This window comes from Notolepis coatsorum (assembly GCF_963971535.1).
Source record: "Notolepis coatsorum genome assembly, chromosome: 3".
In the NCBI taxonomy this organism is placed as follows: domain Eukaryota; kingdom Metazoa; phylum Chordata; class Actinopteri; order Aulopiformes; family Paralepididae; genus Notolepis; species Notolepis coatsorum.
The window spans coordinates 184991637-185010456 of record NC_140167.1 but is presented as its reverse complement, the minus strand read 5'-3'; the positions used below and the strand labels follow the sequence as shown (position 1 = coordinate 185010456).

The window sequence follows — 18820 nt, the reverse complement described above, 5'->3', positions numbered from 1 at the left end:
TGTAGACATAGAACTGGTGGTTAGATGGGATGGCTGTTATAGACATAGAACTGGTGGGTAGATGGGATGGCTGTTGTAGACAGAACTGGCACACTGACGTCAACCAACTGGTGTAACAGGCAACACTAGATTCACATGACCTGTGACTGTGACATAGCCTGACATAACTCTAAACAATGGTTTCAAAAGGAGAGACAGCGACCGTATCTTCCTGACGAAGTGGATCTGCGGTTGTGGACGATTGCCGGAGGATTAAGTTCCAGACTCGTCAGGGAAGGAAGATGCCCTTCATGATCTTTTGAGTAACGTTACTGACCTACGAGATGCTGATCCTCCGGTCCAAATATATGTACCTTGTTGTAAGCAGGTTAATGTAGCATCTCTCCTATACTGGCCACCGTACCGCACCTACTGTTGGCTCTGGTTAGTGTAATCCATCACTGTGATGATGTATGGCTCTGTGACCCTTTGGAAAACAATGGAGTTCTATGACTTCTGGAAATAAAATTACACCGGCCTTATCCTTGAAATGTGATTTCATGTTGAGTAACATTATAATTTACTGCATTTCCAGCAGGGCTCTAGACTAAGCTTTCCACTAGTGGCACTGGTGCATCCAACTTTCGCAGTAGGTGGCACCAACACAAGATAAAAAAAAGGGCTGTGCAGTAGCTTAACTCATTCACGGCCAGCCGTTCTATCCATCCTTGTACTCAATGGGCCACTGCTGTAAGAGATAGGGATTTTCACTGCGTCGCGGTCAGGGGGCGAAATTAAAGGCCGCCACCCGCCATTGGCGCTCAGTTTTTACGTACGCCACTGAGAGGTCTGCCCGCCGTGTGGCGTGTAATCAATCAATCAAGTTCATAACGATACTCTTATTTTGAAAATCTGTGCGGGTCTCATTTCCGCCCCAAGCGCAGCTCCAGTCATAATATCGATGGCTCCGGAATTTAGCAACATTCGGTTCGTATGATACTCTTATTTTGAAAAAAAACGTGGCAATGAGTCATATCCGCCCAGCCCTGCAGCGGGATACTATTGGCTTCTGCTCGTATCAACACAGAGGCAGTCTGCTCTAGTCTAGAGCGGACCTCCATGAGCTACCGTTACTGTTTAAACAATGACCCAGTCAACTATTCACTTTTAGTTTAATACATGATGAGGCATTGTCTAACGGTATCTAGCTGGCTAGCTACTGATAGCTGCTGATATCAACAAATGCTCCAGCAATAGTCGACTCGAGTGCATAATACCTCCGTTCCCTCGTTAGCTAGCTCACGTTAGCTAGCTCACGTTAGCTAGCTCACGTTAGATCTATATGTCCCAGTAAACTAAATTGTCTTAACGTTATCTAGCGGGCTAGCAGTAGCTACAGATAGCTCCTGATATCAATGTCTTATAACATTGATTCAATGCGTATTCTAGCTGAGGGCATGTTGAATAGGGTGACCATATTTTGATTTCCAAAAAGGAGGACATGCTGGCCCCAGCCTCGAGATACTTAATGATACTTTGCACAATCGAAGCGGGCATGGCCACTTTCATTTCACTATGTCTTGTGTACTGTACTGTATGTGATGAATAAACCTCTTGAATCTTGAATCTCTACTCAAAGTTTACTCAAAGATGCCTTTATTGTTTTAACATATGCTTGGAAACATGCACCCAGAAAAGCGGCAATTATTTTTTATACTTGAACTTGAGGACTGCATACTTTTTTTGCAAAGCTTATCTTTATACATTATGCTTATAGCACATGCATAAGCCTGGTCTCTTTTGAAAGATAACATTCTGAAGTTACTAAGGCAAAAAAGGAAAATCACTTTTAGTGCTAATGAAATAGAGTAGCATATAGGTCTGAACTTGAGTTGAACGTGAACTTGTGTACTCACATTTTTCTGCAGTGGTTGCAATATCCCAAATTTAACCACATAACATGCGCCCAGAAAAGTGGCATTTTTTTTTACTTGAACTTGAGGACTGCATACTTTTTTTTTATCTTTATACTTTATGCTTATAGCACATTCATAAGCCTGCTCTCTTTTGAAAGATAACATTCTGAAGTTTCGTACACAATAAAGAAAAATCACTTTTAGTGCTAATGAGTAACATAGGGCTGAACATGAGTTGAACTCACGTTTTTGTGTAGTATAGTTGCAATATTCCAAAATAATATATATATTTTTTGTATAAGCTGGAAAACACAGCAAATCCATAGCCTGAAGGGACATGGGCCTGAAGGGACATTAACGTGTCTTGATTTTGATTTGATTATCAATAAGGTAGGATATCTGGAACACACAAACACACATGCCATGAAACTCTGGGACCTGGCTGAATTTAAGACTGCACAAATCATGTTTAAAGCACGAAACAATTCACTCCCGGGTAACATCCAAAAATTCTGTTATAGAGAGGGGGGTTACAATTTAGAGGAGAGTAACTTCAAGAAACAGGCTGTGCATTCAACAATGTATGTATATTTCAGTTTGTGGAGTGAATATGAGTTGCATAAGATAATAGAGTGTGAAGGTATACTGAATACTGTATACTGTCTATCTGTATGTCATGTATGTCATATGTTATGATGAATTGAAAATGGGGGACCCTGATGTAAACAAGACGAAAGTCTTTCTCTGGTCTGCATCCCCTTAACAATTGTGTGTATTGAGCCGTACTGTACTGTACCCATTCTGCAATCTGTTAATAAAGTTTTCAATCAATCAATCAAGGGGGTAGGAATACATCCGTTTACACTTCATTCTATACTCCTGCTTGTTTGTTTTTTAATCTGTTTATTACTTGTTTTTTATTATTATTTATTTTCAATTTATGTTGGAAATAAATAAACGCATTCATTCAAGATAATGTGTGAGCAAAAGTATAGTTAATTTACTCCCTCGAGTCTGGCCCCGCGCGGATCTCGCAGCTGTGCCCGCACAGTGCAATACTCCAATTCAGCCATTGGCAATTCAGCCATTGGGTGGGTGGCGCTGCTGAGCGGCCCTCACAGCGCGGCCGTCAGCGCGCGGCCCTGAGAGCGCCGCTGGCTCTGCGGCTCTGCAGCTGCATGCTTCTCCGGGAGTCCGGAGTAATAATCTGGCGCGCCATGTAAAAAGTTGCACGCCTGACATATCGGCATGTAACTCGAGAACCGAGGCACGTATTCTGGCGATTCAGATGGCATTCGAACGGTAACGAATGGCGCTTTAATTCGGTAATTTATATGTTCGGCGAAAAATGCAGTCCTGAGCCTTCAGATGCTCACAAAGGACCGTGAAACTGAAACTGAAAAACTATGAAACCCCGGACATTCCCATGAATTTATAAACCCCCCCCCCCCGGACGCCCCGGACAGGGCGTGAAAAGAGGACATGTCCGGGCAAAAGAGGACGTTTGGTCACCCTAATGTTGAATGTGATTTGACCAAAGAACCGTAACATTATACCAATAGGGTCCAGCTGCAGCGCCGGAGAATCCTTGCATGCTGAATGTAGGGTCTAGCGCAGGGATCGGCAATAGGCGGCCCGCGGGCCAACATTGGTCCGCCAGCAATAATTTCTGGCCCGTCAGATTATTTTGAGAATATGATATTTATTTGACGCGCGGGAAATATTCACTCAGGACGCCAGGGTGTCTTTTATTGTGAAGCTGTATCTATCTACCGGCAGTCATCAAAAGCATGTCTGTCACTATAGCCAATTGAAATGCTAGAAATGGTCAGGTGGACTGGGAGAACCAATGGAATAGTCCCACCGGGCCCGGTGTCTATTTCCCTAACGCACTTTCACTTCCGCGTTCGAGATGCGACTCGCGAGCGAGTTGAAGAAAACAAAACAAACATCTTTGGATAGCAACGGGGAAATATAACGCTTCTTTTAATAAACAGGAGCCATACTTAAAATACGGGTTTATCGCAACAGGTCGGTGATTCTTGCGTGCCGAGCCGACGTCCTCTCTGCATAATATGTGGCGACAACAACAACAACAACAACAACAACAACAACAACAACGAGGCAAGTTGGCAGATAAAGTAGCTGCATTCAACGCCAATCTGGAATTGGAGGGCGGCGAGTGGATATGACATGTTTCAAACATTAGCAGGGCTTTTGGAGGACTTACAACAAACAAGGAGGTATGGTGAGTCGTGTTTTCATGCATTCTGATCTGTTCATCACCCGCCGGCGCCGCGGTGATCTGCAACAGCTGAGAGCTGTTCATGAATGAATGGATGAGTGAGAACTTTGTTTGGCGGATTGCGTGGGTGCAGTGCAGTGCGGCGCAGTGCACACGGTTGTTGGGGGGATGCAGACCAGAGAAAAACGTTTGTCTTTTTTCAATATCAGTATATTAAATTAGCAAAATTGTTTTTGATCCTGGCCCGCCAAGCAACTGCTTGGGGAAAATCTGGCCCGCGGCCAAACCTAATTGCCGACCCCTGGTCTAGCTGAATATAGGGTCTAGCTGCAGCGCCGGAGAATCCTTGCTGGAGCTGGAGGCTACTCAAGTATACACACAGACAGTGGAGCTGTTTGCAGATAGCGAGCATTTTGACTTATTGCGTGGTGGCGATGTCTCGCAGATAATACAACTACAAGTATGATTATATAATATATATTTTATTTAAAAAAAAAATGTATATAAAATATATATAGCCTATATTTTTTTTTTATCAAAAAAAATTTGGCAGGTAAGAAATATGCTTGGCGGTTAGATTCTTCCCATCTACCCGCCACTGGCCGGTGAGTCAAAAAGTTAATTTCGTGCCCTGGTCGCGGTGTTTGCAGGGCTATATCTATATTCTATATTATAGCTATGGAGACAATACTATGGCTCATTTGACATTAACTATCTTCAACAGGTGAAACATTTTTTTTTTTCATCTATACGTTGGATGAAGCGATTTACTTGGCTTGATCTAAATTCTCCGCCCGGACGAAATTAGATGTGACACACAGTGTGAAATAAGGTTTCAAATGGTGGGCGATAGTGCCACCTAGCAGGATGCGGCCGGTATTGCACTCTAGGGATCTCAGAATGATTTCCTATGGTAACACCGAGGTCCGTGAGCCTGTAATGAATAATATTTGCTATTTGATTCCACATATTTATGTGTTTCCTGGAAAAGCAGGAAGCTAGGGAGGGACTTGTTGTGGATATTGATTGACATTTAGTAGGCAATAGTGCTGAATATGCATTACGATCGACCCATTAGCTGGTAATAGAGCTGCCGCGGTATTGATGTTTTCCTTACCGCACGGATTTGCAAAATATTTCCTACCGCGCGGTTATTACCGCACGCACACACACAAAAAAAAAAAAAAGTTTGAATGCATTTTTTTTTTTAGTAGTAGTCTACTTTTTATAGCATATAGCCTGCCTCTAGTCTAAATGTCGATCTTTAGAGGATGACTTTGCAGCATGAATATTGTTTGGGATTCGGCAAGCACGCATTAGTTATTGAAAGTGAAACACGGATTCGAAGTTTCCCCATCTGGTCGTGCGCCGTTCACTCGGTGTCGCGGGCAGGGGTGGTTACCCCCCCGACCCTTTCTTATTATTATTACTATAAAGTTACTACTTTATAATAAAGGCATTCGTTTTGTGGCATTACCATTATATAGTTATACGTTCAATAACATCAGCGTATTTACCGGACCATCTCAGTTCCTTTCTTTGCTCAGAGAGTGCTGAGTTGTCCCATTCTGCGGTCTGTTAATAAAGTTTTCAATCAGACAAGTGTATAGAACGAAGGGCTTTTATTATAACATTCGTTGCAGACAGTAAAATCATTTTGTCTCGTTTAGTACTCCTGAGGAGCGATGGTAGTCCACTCCGGCGGAGAGTTAAAGCTAACGTTATTAGCCGTATTGTGATGAGCTCTGATCAATGGCTGACATTCAGGATGTAAAAAACTGCAGGACGCTCCCAACGTGTGACGCGTCTCTCTTCTGACCAATCAGTGGTCTGCAATGTTTCACGTGACTTTTCTGGTACCCAATAGGGTCGCTTGGAACCTCGATAGAGAAGTAGGGTATATCTGCAGAGCCGCAAGCCCAACGAGAGGAGGGTACTTCATTATTATTATTATAAAAAACAGCGGTGATGCGGTATTCAGCCTACTCTGCGGTGGCCGTGATGTAACAGCGATACCGCGGTAATGCGGTAATCGCGGCAGCTCTAGCTGGTAAGCTAATGTTAGCAACATAGGTTAGCGACATTAAGCAACATTAGTAACGTTAGCTAGGAAGCTAACATTGAACATTTGTTCAATTTAGTTAAAGAGGCAGAGTGCTAGCTCAGTTACAATGTGCTGTAAATGTCATTCTAGAAAACATTTAATTGGAAGTATAATAATATATATCTATTTTATTGTGAGATTATATTTGGACATATTGTACTGGTATTGCATATCTTTCTGTGAGTTGAGCATAAACATGAGGTGGGTTTAACTGACTTACTTGGGCTTTTAAATGTCCTAAAGAACAGGAACATGATACCCTCTGATCCAGTCGTTGCCATGACAGCCTTTCCGCCTTCCATCTCATGTCCTGTGATTCTCTGTCTTCCTCATCCTCTTGCCTTGTGGGTTCCATGTTACAGAGCCTGTTCTGTGATTGATTTGTTTTGTCTTGTGTGTCACCTATCCACGTCCATTCTCTCCTCCTGATTTGGATTTCTATTGTTTCTTGATTGGAGAGTTCCCACAGGTTAGCGTTTGTGATGGCGTTGGGACAGTAGACATGTTTAACTACAGCATGTAATAACGTTCCACACCTCCCTGACCGGAGTAGGCTACTTGTTATTTGTATGTGATGCTACAAAGCCTTTCAATGGATCAGGTGCAAAAAGATGACAGCTGCCTGATTTGATGTCGGTTCTTTTTTCAAGTCAACATCTGCTATTGGTAGTTGGTAAACAGAGAAAGAGGCACAAAACAGAACAGTGATTACCTAATCTATTGCATAGGCCAGGAGGAGGCTGTCAAAAATGTATACAGCATAGTATCACAATATCTTGCATGGCAATATATCGTAATGTGGCGGATGCCAAGTATCAATCCAATATATTTGTCCTGCAATAAAAATGATCAAAGTTATTAAGTGATAAAACAGATGTTGTATAGATATTTTTATTGTAAATGTTGACAAAGTTTTCCACTGGGGACATACTTTGCAGTTGAAAAAAGGTAATAAGTCGCAATACATCACAATATTGCAACACTATCATATTGTGACTTGAGTATTGTGATAATATGGTACCGTGGGGTCTCTGGTGATCCCCACCCCTATCTACAGTAAGTTGATCTAAGTTGATGAGTTTATCTGATCCAGTAGCTTCTAATTGTAGGGTTGTTACATGTCATACGACTTACTGACATAGTGTCTTTATGCCTGTATCTAGGGCTGACCTTCGAAGCTTTTTTTGGCAATCGAAGCTTCGGGGCCGAGCTTCGATTTCAATTCGAAGCTTCGAAAAAAAATTAAAAAAAATATTTTTTTTAATTTTTAATTTTTAATTTTTTTTTATTTAATTTTTTTTATCTTATGTTGTGGGACTTGTACAGCACTTTCATAAACTTTGTTGTTTTTAAATGTGCTCTATAAATAAAGTGGGTTTGATTAATTAATTAAGTAGCCCCTTTCGTGACTGAGCCAACAAGGTTTCACTCGGCTGTGTGATTTAATTCAAGGTGGATCGCTGTTGTCGTTTGAACAACTTCAGATTTCATGGGAACTACCAATCCCCCAAATCAAGAATGTTTAAGATGAATGAAGTAAGATTTTGATTATTTGAAATATGGCCTGTGTAGACTAAACTATGCACAGAATTATGTCAGTCTACAAGGTCCGGATTCTACATGGTCCGGCAATGTAGACCTTGTAGACTCCACTACAGACCAATTATCAGTGAATGTTCATGCATTTTTAAGAAGGGCAACTTCCACAAAAAAACAAAGAACTCACCAAAACATCTCAGTAGCACCTTATCTAAATTTTATTTCCTATTTTGTTTATTCATCCCAGTATCTTTCTTTCTTATGTGTGGAATTCTACAAGGCATGTAGGTGTATATGTATTTAAGGATGATATCCTTCAAACAGGCAATAGTGATGATATAATTTGGGCAGTGCTGAGCTGGGTTACTTTCCTCCAGTGTATTTGTCCCCCGGCCCCACCCAATGGCCCCATGCGCGCGCACACACACACACACACGCACATTTACATTTAGTCATTTAGCTGACGCTTTTATCCAAAGCGACTTACAAGTTCTGTACGACAAGACAGCAAGAAGGGTACAACTCTATCAGCTGAGTAACAATGTTTATCAAAGTGTTGCGTGTTACAGTGTAGGTTAGTTTATTAGGAAAAGTGCATGACAGTAAGGTTAGTCACGGTTAGATTTTTTTTTTTTTTTTAAATCATTTCAGATAATGGTTGAAGAAGTGAGTCTTTAGTCGACGGCGAAAGATTGGACGGGTGTGACGTACATGGGTACGTGGGTTGGTCATTACCATTATTACTGTATTTATGACACCATCTGAACATCAGGTTAGTATATGTAAATATGTTATGTTTTGGATGTGATGTGTGTGTGTGTTTGAATGATGGCTAATGCTGTCTCTTTTTCTCTATCAGGTGCCGCCCGTCCCTACACTGAAGAGTGCTGATTGTCTAATGGGTAACAGCTGATGGCAATCACCTCAAGAGGGACGGGTGGACAGATATACCAGACAGCACACACTCGTCCGGGCGCCTCTCTGTGTCAGTTACCAGTGACCAGGCTGTTGGAGGTTGCCATTGTTTACCACTGTTTGTGTGGAATGGTTATTTTAACATTGTCCACTGTTGTTTGTGTGGAACCGTTACTATGACACTGTCCACTGTGGTGTGGGATTGATTTGTTAAGTGTGTTCATGTTGTTCACACCACTTACCTGGTAGGCCTTGTATTCGTGTTGGTGCAGCTACCAGGTAAGTATATATATATATATATATATATATATATATATATATATATATATGTATATTGTGGCCTCAGTGCCACTTGCCACCCATGTGGAATGTGTTAATATATATATATATGTATTGGGCCTTCTGCCTTTTTGCCACTACTTGTGTGGAATTATATTGTGTTGTGCACGTGGTGTACATTTGCTGGGGGATTCCCAGACTGCCAACCGCAGGGTTTGTGGTTGTGTCCTGTGACACTAGGTCACTAGGGCTTGTGCTACCCATTAATTATAATTATCTTGTGTGTTCTCCCCTTACCCTTCTCCCTGTTTGTTAATTGTTTGTGGGTTGTTTTCTTCCCTTTATTAAATCCTCATCATCATTTAAGTGGAGGTTTGAAGTCCTACCACAGTAATAAATATAATTTACCTTTTGAAAGCGCGTTTGTGGTGTTTTACTATCTGCCGGGACCTTGCTTTAAAAGCATCTACTGAGGGGGTTGTTTTGTTCATGTGCAGCTTGCCTCAAGTTTCTATTCTATGTGGTCATTCATTAGACCTTAGTACATGACAACGGGATTCGGCTGTCGTAACTGGGATGGGTAGTTCTCACACACACACACGCACACGCACACGCACACGCACACACACACAAATCGAAGTAAGAAAAAAGTGAAAAATCTTTTTTTATCTTTTTTTTAAACTTCGATTTTTTTTATGTTCGAAGCTTGTGCCATCGAACGAAGCTTCGAAGTATTTAAGACAGCCCTACCTGTATCACTGTACATATTAATACTACAACTCTGTACATACATCTGATTAGCACTATTACTCAGTAGTACTAATTGATATATTTTATATCCAGTTTAATCACCTGTACAGTATACATATTACTATTGCACTTTACTGTTACATTTGCACTTTGGTTGGATGCCAAACTTATTTTCGTTGTACTTGTGCTTGTGCTGTATGATGACAATACATTTTAATCTAATCTAATGTCAGTAGGGTAAGATTAAATATACAAGCCTTATTATATTTGTTAACATGGTAGCCTATTTTGACACACGTATTTAGCTTTTCCAGTGCGTATTTGGAGAGCTTTAGTTTTTGCAGCTCGTGCCCCACTTGCCTCGCAAAAGATCTGGAAATCCTCAAGTATTCCTGAATTTCCTGCTAAATAAATTGACGGTTAACTTAGAAATGCAAACCACAGCCCTGCTGCTCTTACAAGTCTGTGCTTTGAGAGATGGCAGAGTGTATACGCTATCCTCCCCTTTTTCTATATCAATGAACCTCTCTGTTTCTCCAGCCCTGCTTGCATCTATTTTGGAGAAGGGAAGCCGTTCTTGGTGAAATGATTAATTAATACGGCCCATATAGCCACAGCAAACGACATGCAAAGGGTCAGGAAACACATTTTTATCTTGTTTATAGAATAGCTGCATTTGTTTCTATTAGTAGCAGGGATGTGATACATCTGTATAACGGATTAATTAAGGATATCCGTGTTTTTTGGACAACACAACTCTCATTCATTTCTAATAGAGATTCCAGTTTTCCTGCCTTGGCCCCTTCTGTTTCCTGCTTTTTAGGCTGTCCTAATTTACACTCCCGAAGTAGGATTGAGGTGGTTTCTGTTCCATAAAACATTTCCCTGCCGCTAAACCAAAGTATGTATTTGCACAACAGGCCACCTGCCGCTCTTATCAGAGGACGTGCCACTGGATGTGTGCAGAATGTGGAGCCACTGTTTGTTTAAACTTAAACAAGTGATTCGTTTGACCTCAGCCTCCTGCCCCTCAGCTCTGAGCCACTCTCGCTTATTAAGGAGCTGGTATCGCGCTGTTACAGCCTCGTGGAGCTTATTGATCTTGTGGTTTCTGATATTGGACTCTGACTCATCCCGTTCACTCCAGTAAAATGTCTGGAGGCGAACCCATGTGGCGGAGTAGCCTGCGTGACGTCCCCCCAGTATTGCTAAATAATACACACGGGGACGCTCTGCACGCTCTGCCTTGACTTGTGCAGCTTCCATGAACCCACGTTACTTAGAATTTCCCCAAACGTTTCCTCTGGCACTGAGGACACCGTCTTGTGTAACACAGCAGAGCGGGAATGGGACAGTTGACCTTCAAGTTTCTCATTTCTTTCAGCCAAGATTGTGTTTTGTCTTTGGTATACCGTCTAGGCGTTTCCTGGCTCACGGCCCGAGCATGTCACCATTGTGGGTGTTTGGTCCGTCTGTTGTTCGGCCGGTCTTTTTGTTTTTGTAGATTTTGCGTAGCCAGTTATTTTGTGAGCCTTGAAGTGGGCCTATTTTTAAAGTTTCATAAAAAAAAAACACCATGTACATCTAAAACCTTTTCAGCGTCTCTCCTCTTGTGTTCTGCCTTCAGCTCTGCACGGAGGGCCCAGCCCACCATCCAGAGCCTGTGGCCATAGAAGCCTAACTGAAGCTGAAGTGCACCAATGATTTATCATGACTGTCTTTCCGTTTTAGTCGAGTCACATCGAATGTATAAACACATTTTAAAACAACCCACGTTGACCACAGTGCTGTACAGACCAGGGCATGTAGTAAAATCACAAGAAAAGACTAAAAACAGAAAGTGCCCATGTAGGCATCAATACACACAATAGGCACAGCTGCATAGGCACAACACAGCAGATTGGCATTGGTACAAAACACATCAGGGGGGGTCCAAAGGCTAGAGAATAGACGCTAGGGAACAATGCTTTTTGTTTACATTAGGTGGATAATCACAGTCATCTGGATTAACTTCATGCAATAGGCAAGGGGTGTCTGTCTGCAAGCGGTAGTGGCTATTTTATTTGTTTTATTTTGGTCCTATCCTACATTAAGGCTTCCTAGAATAGTCTTTGCTGATCGAATCATTTTCAAGGGAGACATGCTGTCTCATGTTTTTTTAAATTGGCATCAGCTAATGTTGATGCATCGTTCTGGTTTGTTTGCTTCCTCTCTCTTGCTGTAGATAAAACTATCTTCCTTCTCTTTCTCCCATCAAAGGGATATTTCACATTAGTAGAACTTGTGAAGTTTCAGCAGTCTTGCCTCGATCTTAAGTGCATACTACAAGTAAGCTAGCGACCACTGCTGTCCCTGTTGTCTACACACCACCATTCCTCCCAGGTGTCAAATGCTCCTAATTCACTTCCATTAATTTTGAGTCTAAATATTATATTTCTGAAATATAAACAAGCTACTGCTGTGCAGATTTCAATAAAACAGACAATTCTGAGTCAAAGGCGCATGTTCGTTTTGGCATTTGATATTCGTTTACTGATTTACCTTTTGAATAATAAAACCAGTACCGGTACATTTCTTGTAAGTTGTGTGTGCTGTGTATCTTTGCCTTGCATGGAAGAAAGATGAAACATTCTGTTCGTCAAACTAGACTCGAGTGAGAAATAGGTCCTTTACTGATCATTTGAAAATGGTACCTTTTGACACAGAAAAAAACATTACACATAATAATATTAACTATATTGCTGTATAGTTTGTTTATACTTCAGAAGTATGATATTTAGACTTGGTCCTCAAAATGAATGGAGGTGAATGAGGAGCTAGACACCTGGGAGGAATGGTGGGGTTAACTTAACAGTGGATTGACCGGGACAGTAGTGATTGCTGATTGCCAGCTTACTTGTAGAAGACTTTAGATAGAGTTCTACTGAAGTGAAATAATAATTTCCCCCCTTCAAGTTCAGAATTCTGGACACATTTTACTGTTTCCTACTTACCAGTGATGATGTTGATTGGTACTTTCTCAGCACAATCCACGCTGATCTTCATATTGGATCCCGCGGTGCACCTGAAGTAGGTTTCAGCGTTTATCTCAGGGCTTGTACAGACTGAGGCGTTTGTGTTGCTCAGTGACTTTGCGTTAGTTTTGTGTCTAACCAGCCAAAGCTGTGGGTGAAGAACAGCATGGGTTGTGCTGAGAATGGACTCTTACCGATCGATAACATCATTGTCATTCCGGTTCCTCTGTCCTCTGTTGAGACGGTAACGCTCCCCTTCGGGGTTTCACGTGTGACACACTCCTCCTGACTAGATATCACAGAAGAGAACGCTAAATGGGAGGGGTTTTCAGAGCAGAATGATAGATTATAACATAATCTAAATTGCATTGTTTAAACATACCTGACATTACAATTTATTGTAACATATAATATAACAGATAGGGCATAGACCCTCATCTGCACCTTTGTTTACACCGTTTATTTTTCTCATATTTTTATATTCAGATAAAATTGTATTGCCTATATTTATGTCTTTCTACCATTACCCTGCCCATACCTGTACCTCCCCTCCCCCTGATGCTACCTATGACGCCAGATGTTCCCCAAGGAAATCAATAAAGGAATATCTTATCTTGTTGTACATTTGGTTCGAAATGTGTTTGTAGAAATCAGGAAATTGTAATAGTGTCAGTATCAACTTTCCTTGGCTGCCTTTCATTTCTACCGGAGGAGCGGGGATTGTCACAGCACGCAAGCGCTTCCTCGCGGAGGAAATAACGGGTCTCAGTGCGCAGCGGTGCCATTGTCACATTGTGTTTGAAAGCACCAAAATTCTTTCCTCCAGGTTCCCGAGGTGATCAGCAGTATCCGCCTGGTGTCCAAATCGTCCCTGAAGGACGACTCCAAACCCAGGCAGGAAAGCGAGGAGGGCTTTTACAACTCCCAGAAGTTCGAAGTGCTCTACTGTGGAAAGGTAAACAACCCCAACACGTGTCTCTCACTCACAGGGATATTTCCAGGGCTTTCCCCAGGACTTTCTAACGAGTCTCAATTAGGGGGTGGTCCGGAGGGGGGCTGTGCAAGAAAGAAAGCCAATGTGCAATAAAGAAAGCCATTTGCTGTCATTTCCTGCTACTTAAAAACATAATTTCTATAAAATGGCAAACACATGGGTAAGTTCCAAATATGTTTAACTTATTTAAGTACAATGTATAAAGTTGCACAATAGTTTAACGATGAACATGAAAACACATGCACGCACGCACGCATGCACACACACACACACACAGTGGAACAGAGGACTGTCGGTCTGGGGAGGGTGTAGTCGCCAGCCGGTTTTCACCTGACAGCGAGGAGTTTCACTGGGGAAACGTTCATGCTATTTCCTCCCAGATCCCCTCCCTGCCGAACAGGTGCCCCGATGGGTCGCAGTTTACGACCAGGACGCGTCTATTCGAAAGGCAACCGGTTCATGCTTCCGCGTTCGCGTTTTGCGCTCTGATTGGCCACTGCTGTTTCTGGCCGCACCAATCGTGTGACGGCAAGTTATTTCGCCGGTTAAGCTTAGGCACTTTTTCGAAGTTGGTTAAGGTTAGAGTTTGTCTTAGAGCATGGCGATAGAACGCCAACCCTGATTCCAAACTCTAACCTTAACCAACTTCGCCTAAGCTTAACCAGTGATAAACTAGGCGTTAGGTAGTTTGCTGCTGGTCGAGGCGGAAATGGGCACGTCACGCAATTGGGCGCACATGTCACATGACCAGAAACGTCAGTGGCCAATCAGATTTGCAAAGCGCATGAACCGGTTGCCTTTCGATTAGACGCGACCAGGACACATACCCCACCGGCTTCCCACCCGCTAATTGGTTATATTAGTAGGGACGACTGACCAAGCCGGAGGTACCGCTGACAGCTGGATTCGATCCCAGAGTCTCTGCGGTTGTAGGCGAGTGCTTAGTCCACTGCGCTACCCAGCCACACCATAAATATATATATATATATTATATAAAATATATACACACATATATATATATATATATATATGATCATTTGAATCCGATTTCAACAAATCACATCGATCAATCAATCCAGGTGACAGTGGCCCACAAGAAGGCCCCGTCCACCCTCATCGACGACTGCATCGACAAGTTCCAGCAGCACGAGGTGGAGCGCAAGCGCCTGCGTCTGATCAACGGCCAGCGCGGCTCCACGGAGAGCGTCCCGGTGGTCTTCCTCCTGGGCGCTGACGGAGACCCCCTCTCCTCCGCTCTGAACGAGAGTCCGGCGGAACCCGGCCGCCTCGGGGCGGACAACGTGGTCAACGGGGGAGGTAACGGGAAGAATTTTCACTTTTTTAAAGGAGCCATAGGTGGCCGTTGATTTTGGGGCCGAATTCAGGAATAGTTTCAAACCAAATTTTAACAACGCCCTTCCCAATCGGAACGCATCAGGATGCCTCCAAAGCCACAGCCCGCTAGGTAGCTAGCAGCATGCCATTGTGTATGCGCGCAACTGTTGGGTGCATAACAAGCGCAATTCTCTGAAATCATGAAACAGTTGCATATTCTTCATAAGTTATAACCTTTTTGTGCTCGTTGAAAAACCAGGAAACGGTGACTTTAGAAGGATTCCTATAAATAGACGTTGAAACTGTAGCAACAGCAACAGACGGGTCACTCCCTTAACTGCTCCCAGATTGCAAATAATTGGTGGTTTCTATGTGTTGCCCAGCAAGATTCTAATGTTGATTATGAGTTGCCGCCTTGGAATAGATTTAAGAAACATGGTCATTGCTAGTAAATTCTCCTGGCGTGTCCTTGTTGTGTAGGTGGTCCAGGTCCACATAAGAACCTGTCCAGCAGCGCCAGCCAGGGCACTCTAAGAGGCTACCCAGAATGCATCCTGGAGGACTCCGGCTTCGAGGAGCAGCAGGAGTTCCGTACGCGCTGCAGCAGCCTGGCCGGCGGCCTCCAGAGGAAGCCCAGGGAGGGGGTGGTGACGGGCCCCTCGCCACGCCGCAGGCATGCCAGTGCACCCAACCACGTCCAGCCATCTGACACGGACAAGAACCGCACCATGCTCTTTCAGGTACGGCCAACATTTATGTGACGATCTGAATTACTATACAGGGTATCTGTGCGGTATTAAAAAGTCTTAAAAAAGTATTTTTTCTCAATTCTCAATGTAAGGCCTTAAAAGGTATTAAAAAGTCTTAAATTGTATTGTGGGGGGGGGGGGGGGGGGGGCAGAAGATGAAATAATATTAAATATATGAAATGTCACCAGTTCAGGGTCACTATGTGTTTTTCTTTTTCTTTTTGCTAGTACGGTCGTGAAATTGGTATTCAATTTAGCTCTAAATAGTATTAAAAAGTCTTAACCACTTAAGCTTACCCCACATTTTGTATAAAACGCACATGCATGAGTCTGGTCTCTTAACTTGTTGAAACCTGCAGACAGATGTTATAGCACCTCACAGCGTCACAGAAGGAGCGCTTACTGTATTCATAGTATTCTAATGACTTGTTTCCTACCAATATGGCACCACGCCACGAACACAGTTTATTGGCCACGGTTGTTATTTTAATAAGTATCGCCTGTCATTTGATTACAATCACCTGTTTGCCTAACAAGATGACTACGACGATAATGATGATGATGATGTCATGGAATACTATGGATACTACAGCCTCTTACCCTACGTAGCAAATAAACATAGTACAATATAGTGTGTGAACATGGCATAGGAAATGTCCAGCCTGGCCCCGTAAACAGTTTATCTTCTTACCACACAGCCGACAGCCGTCACTCAATCTCTGGCAGAGAAAAATGGGCCAGGGCTTAGAGGGTTCCCACAGGGCCTGGGAGCCTTATCATAACGACAACCCCCCCCCCCCACTCGCATGCCTAGACAGTGCCGAGGGATCTATTCCATTCAAATTCCAGCTATACGCACTTGTAATCCATAGGGAATGGATATTGTTTATGTTAGTATGATGGATGAAAAATACCACACTTGTTTGTTAAATGGCATTCCTAATTGACGCCCTTGGATTCCATCCAAATTGCGATGGAGTCTAGCTGTGAGCGGAAGGGCCGGTGATCAACGAGACGTATGGACTTTATAATGTTCTCCTGACTGGGTGGCATGTTGTAATGAGGCGACGCACTCGATGCCTTCAACAACATGTTTGCTCGCTTCAGCCCTGTTTGTCATTCAATCCCTCCCCACATTTAGCTTAGCCTACTTAGCAATTGCTACTGCAAATCATTTTAATGTGAAAGTGGCTAGCACTTACTAACTGCAGGTTAGCTGGGCCCTGTGTAGTGGATTCATTTAAAGAGGCCATAACTCTGAAAGGACCGTACCGGCGTTACTACCTGCCGCTGTCCATTGTCAACATCGGCCAACATGGTTTACATGAACCTCAAGTCCTCAACCATTTCCCCCCAAATTGCTTTATTTTTTGAGCTATCGTGTTTGTTTACGTTTTGTCCTTATTCATTAATATTAATAAACATTACAGAATATACCTGAAAATGTGTGCCGTGGGCTAAAACCCACTATGATTTAATGCTAAAATTCGAGCGGCTCCCTTGGCTCTGTTGTGTTTGGCGGCTCAAAGGGCAGAAGAACCAAAGTATAATGGAGGTCAACCATTAGCTGAAAGTTCCACTTCAGACATGTGTGCATTTGTAAACAGGAAGAGGAAGTTGGATTTGCGTAGGCTGAGATCTACTAAAGTATCCACTGTATACACTTATGTACACAACATTTGTTGAGGATAGGGGCGATCTCTGCTAATGGCGAGACGTCAACATTCGACTGGTACGGCCCTTTTTAAAAGAGTAGTATTTATTACAGCAGCTCTGCTCATGTGGGGGTCTGAGTCTTTCTTTATGATTAGCATGCAGACGGCAGAGTTAGTCAGCTGCCCCTTCTCACACAGCCATCCTCACCAAGCTCATTTACACCAGAGCCAAGTGCTCAATGTTATGCTCTTGTCTGTAGCACTCAATTAAATGATGGGAAAAATCATTTGGACAGAATATTGACTTAGATTTTGTGTGAGTGTCTTACTTTCATTGAATGGGTCTAGGAATAGGCTTGGCATGGAATACCATACACATGACATTGTGGTATATCATTTTTCTTGTATAGAGTAGCTGAAGCTTCATACCCAATAATTCATACCCAGATTTTGTATGCGGACAATATTATTGTGTACTGCATTCTGGACACTGTTCAGTTGGCCACAGATGACATTCTTTTAATGTTATTCAGGAAGCTTTTATCAATCTTAAATGAGTTCTCAATGCTAGTAAAACAAGATTTATGCTGTTCTCCAGAGCCAGAAATGTTGATTATGATGAAGTACATAATATACCGTAAACGGTTCTAACATTGAGAGAGTCACTGAGTATAATTATCTTGACTTCTGGCTCAATGAGAAATGAACATTTTTTGCTTCTGAGCTGCGACAGAAAATTGGCTTCCTGTACAGAAATCAATCCAGCTTTCCTGTGATGAGTAGAAAGAGGATTGTTGAAGCTGTTTATCAATTTTGGTCTATGGTGATGTGATTTATAGGCATGCTGTGGCTTCAACTCTTAAACCGCTGGACTCGGTCTATCATTCTGCCCTCAGATTTATTCTCTGGTTGAAAGGCGTTAACTATCATTGGTATTTGTTTCTCTTTAAAGTAGGGCTGGGCGATATAACGATAACGATAAATATCGCGATATATTTTAATAATCGATATCGAATATCGAAAAAAAAAAATATCGAAAAATCTGCAACAGGGCAGTTTTAAAACCAGAGACAGTGGACAGACTTGTCTTTCTTGCCTGCAACTTAAAGTAATGGCTTTGCTTGTCCAAATGACAATACTGACCAAATTCAGATTTATTTTTCTCTTGTCCATTTATTTTGTTTGCTTTCTAATTTAAAATACATTTTGAAACCGTCTGTACACAGTAGGCTATGTGTGCTAGCAGAACTAGACTCCAGTCACGAGTCACAGTGCACATGTGCGGTGGTTTGTCCACCAAAAAAGCGCCAAAAGATCGAAAATAAACTAGCAGAGCCAGAACTGTT

At 42.5% G+C, this 18820-nt stretch overlaps 1 protein-coding gene across 1 annotated transcript in view; it reads left to right on the top strand.

Moving 5' to 3' along the window:
- The window catches only part of tbc1d4 (TBC1 domain family, member 4), a 118250-nt gene that overhangs the window by 45705 nt on the left and 53725 nt on the right, over nt 1–18820 (top strand). Inside the window, exons 2-4 of the mRNA XM_084310872.1 lie at nt 13568–13696; nt 14815–15052; nt 15551–15810. Coding sequence (XP_084166998.1) covers nt 13568–13696; nt 14815–15052; nt 15551–15810 — 627 coding nt within the window. The remainder of the gene's footprint in view (nt 1–13567; nt 13697–14814; nt 15053–15550; nt 15811–18820) is intronic.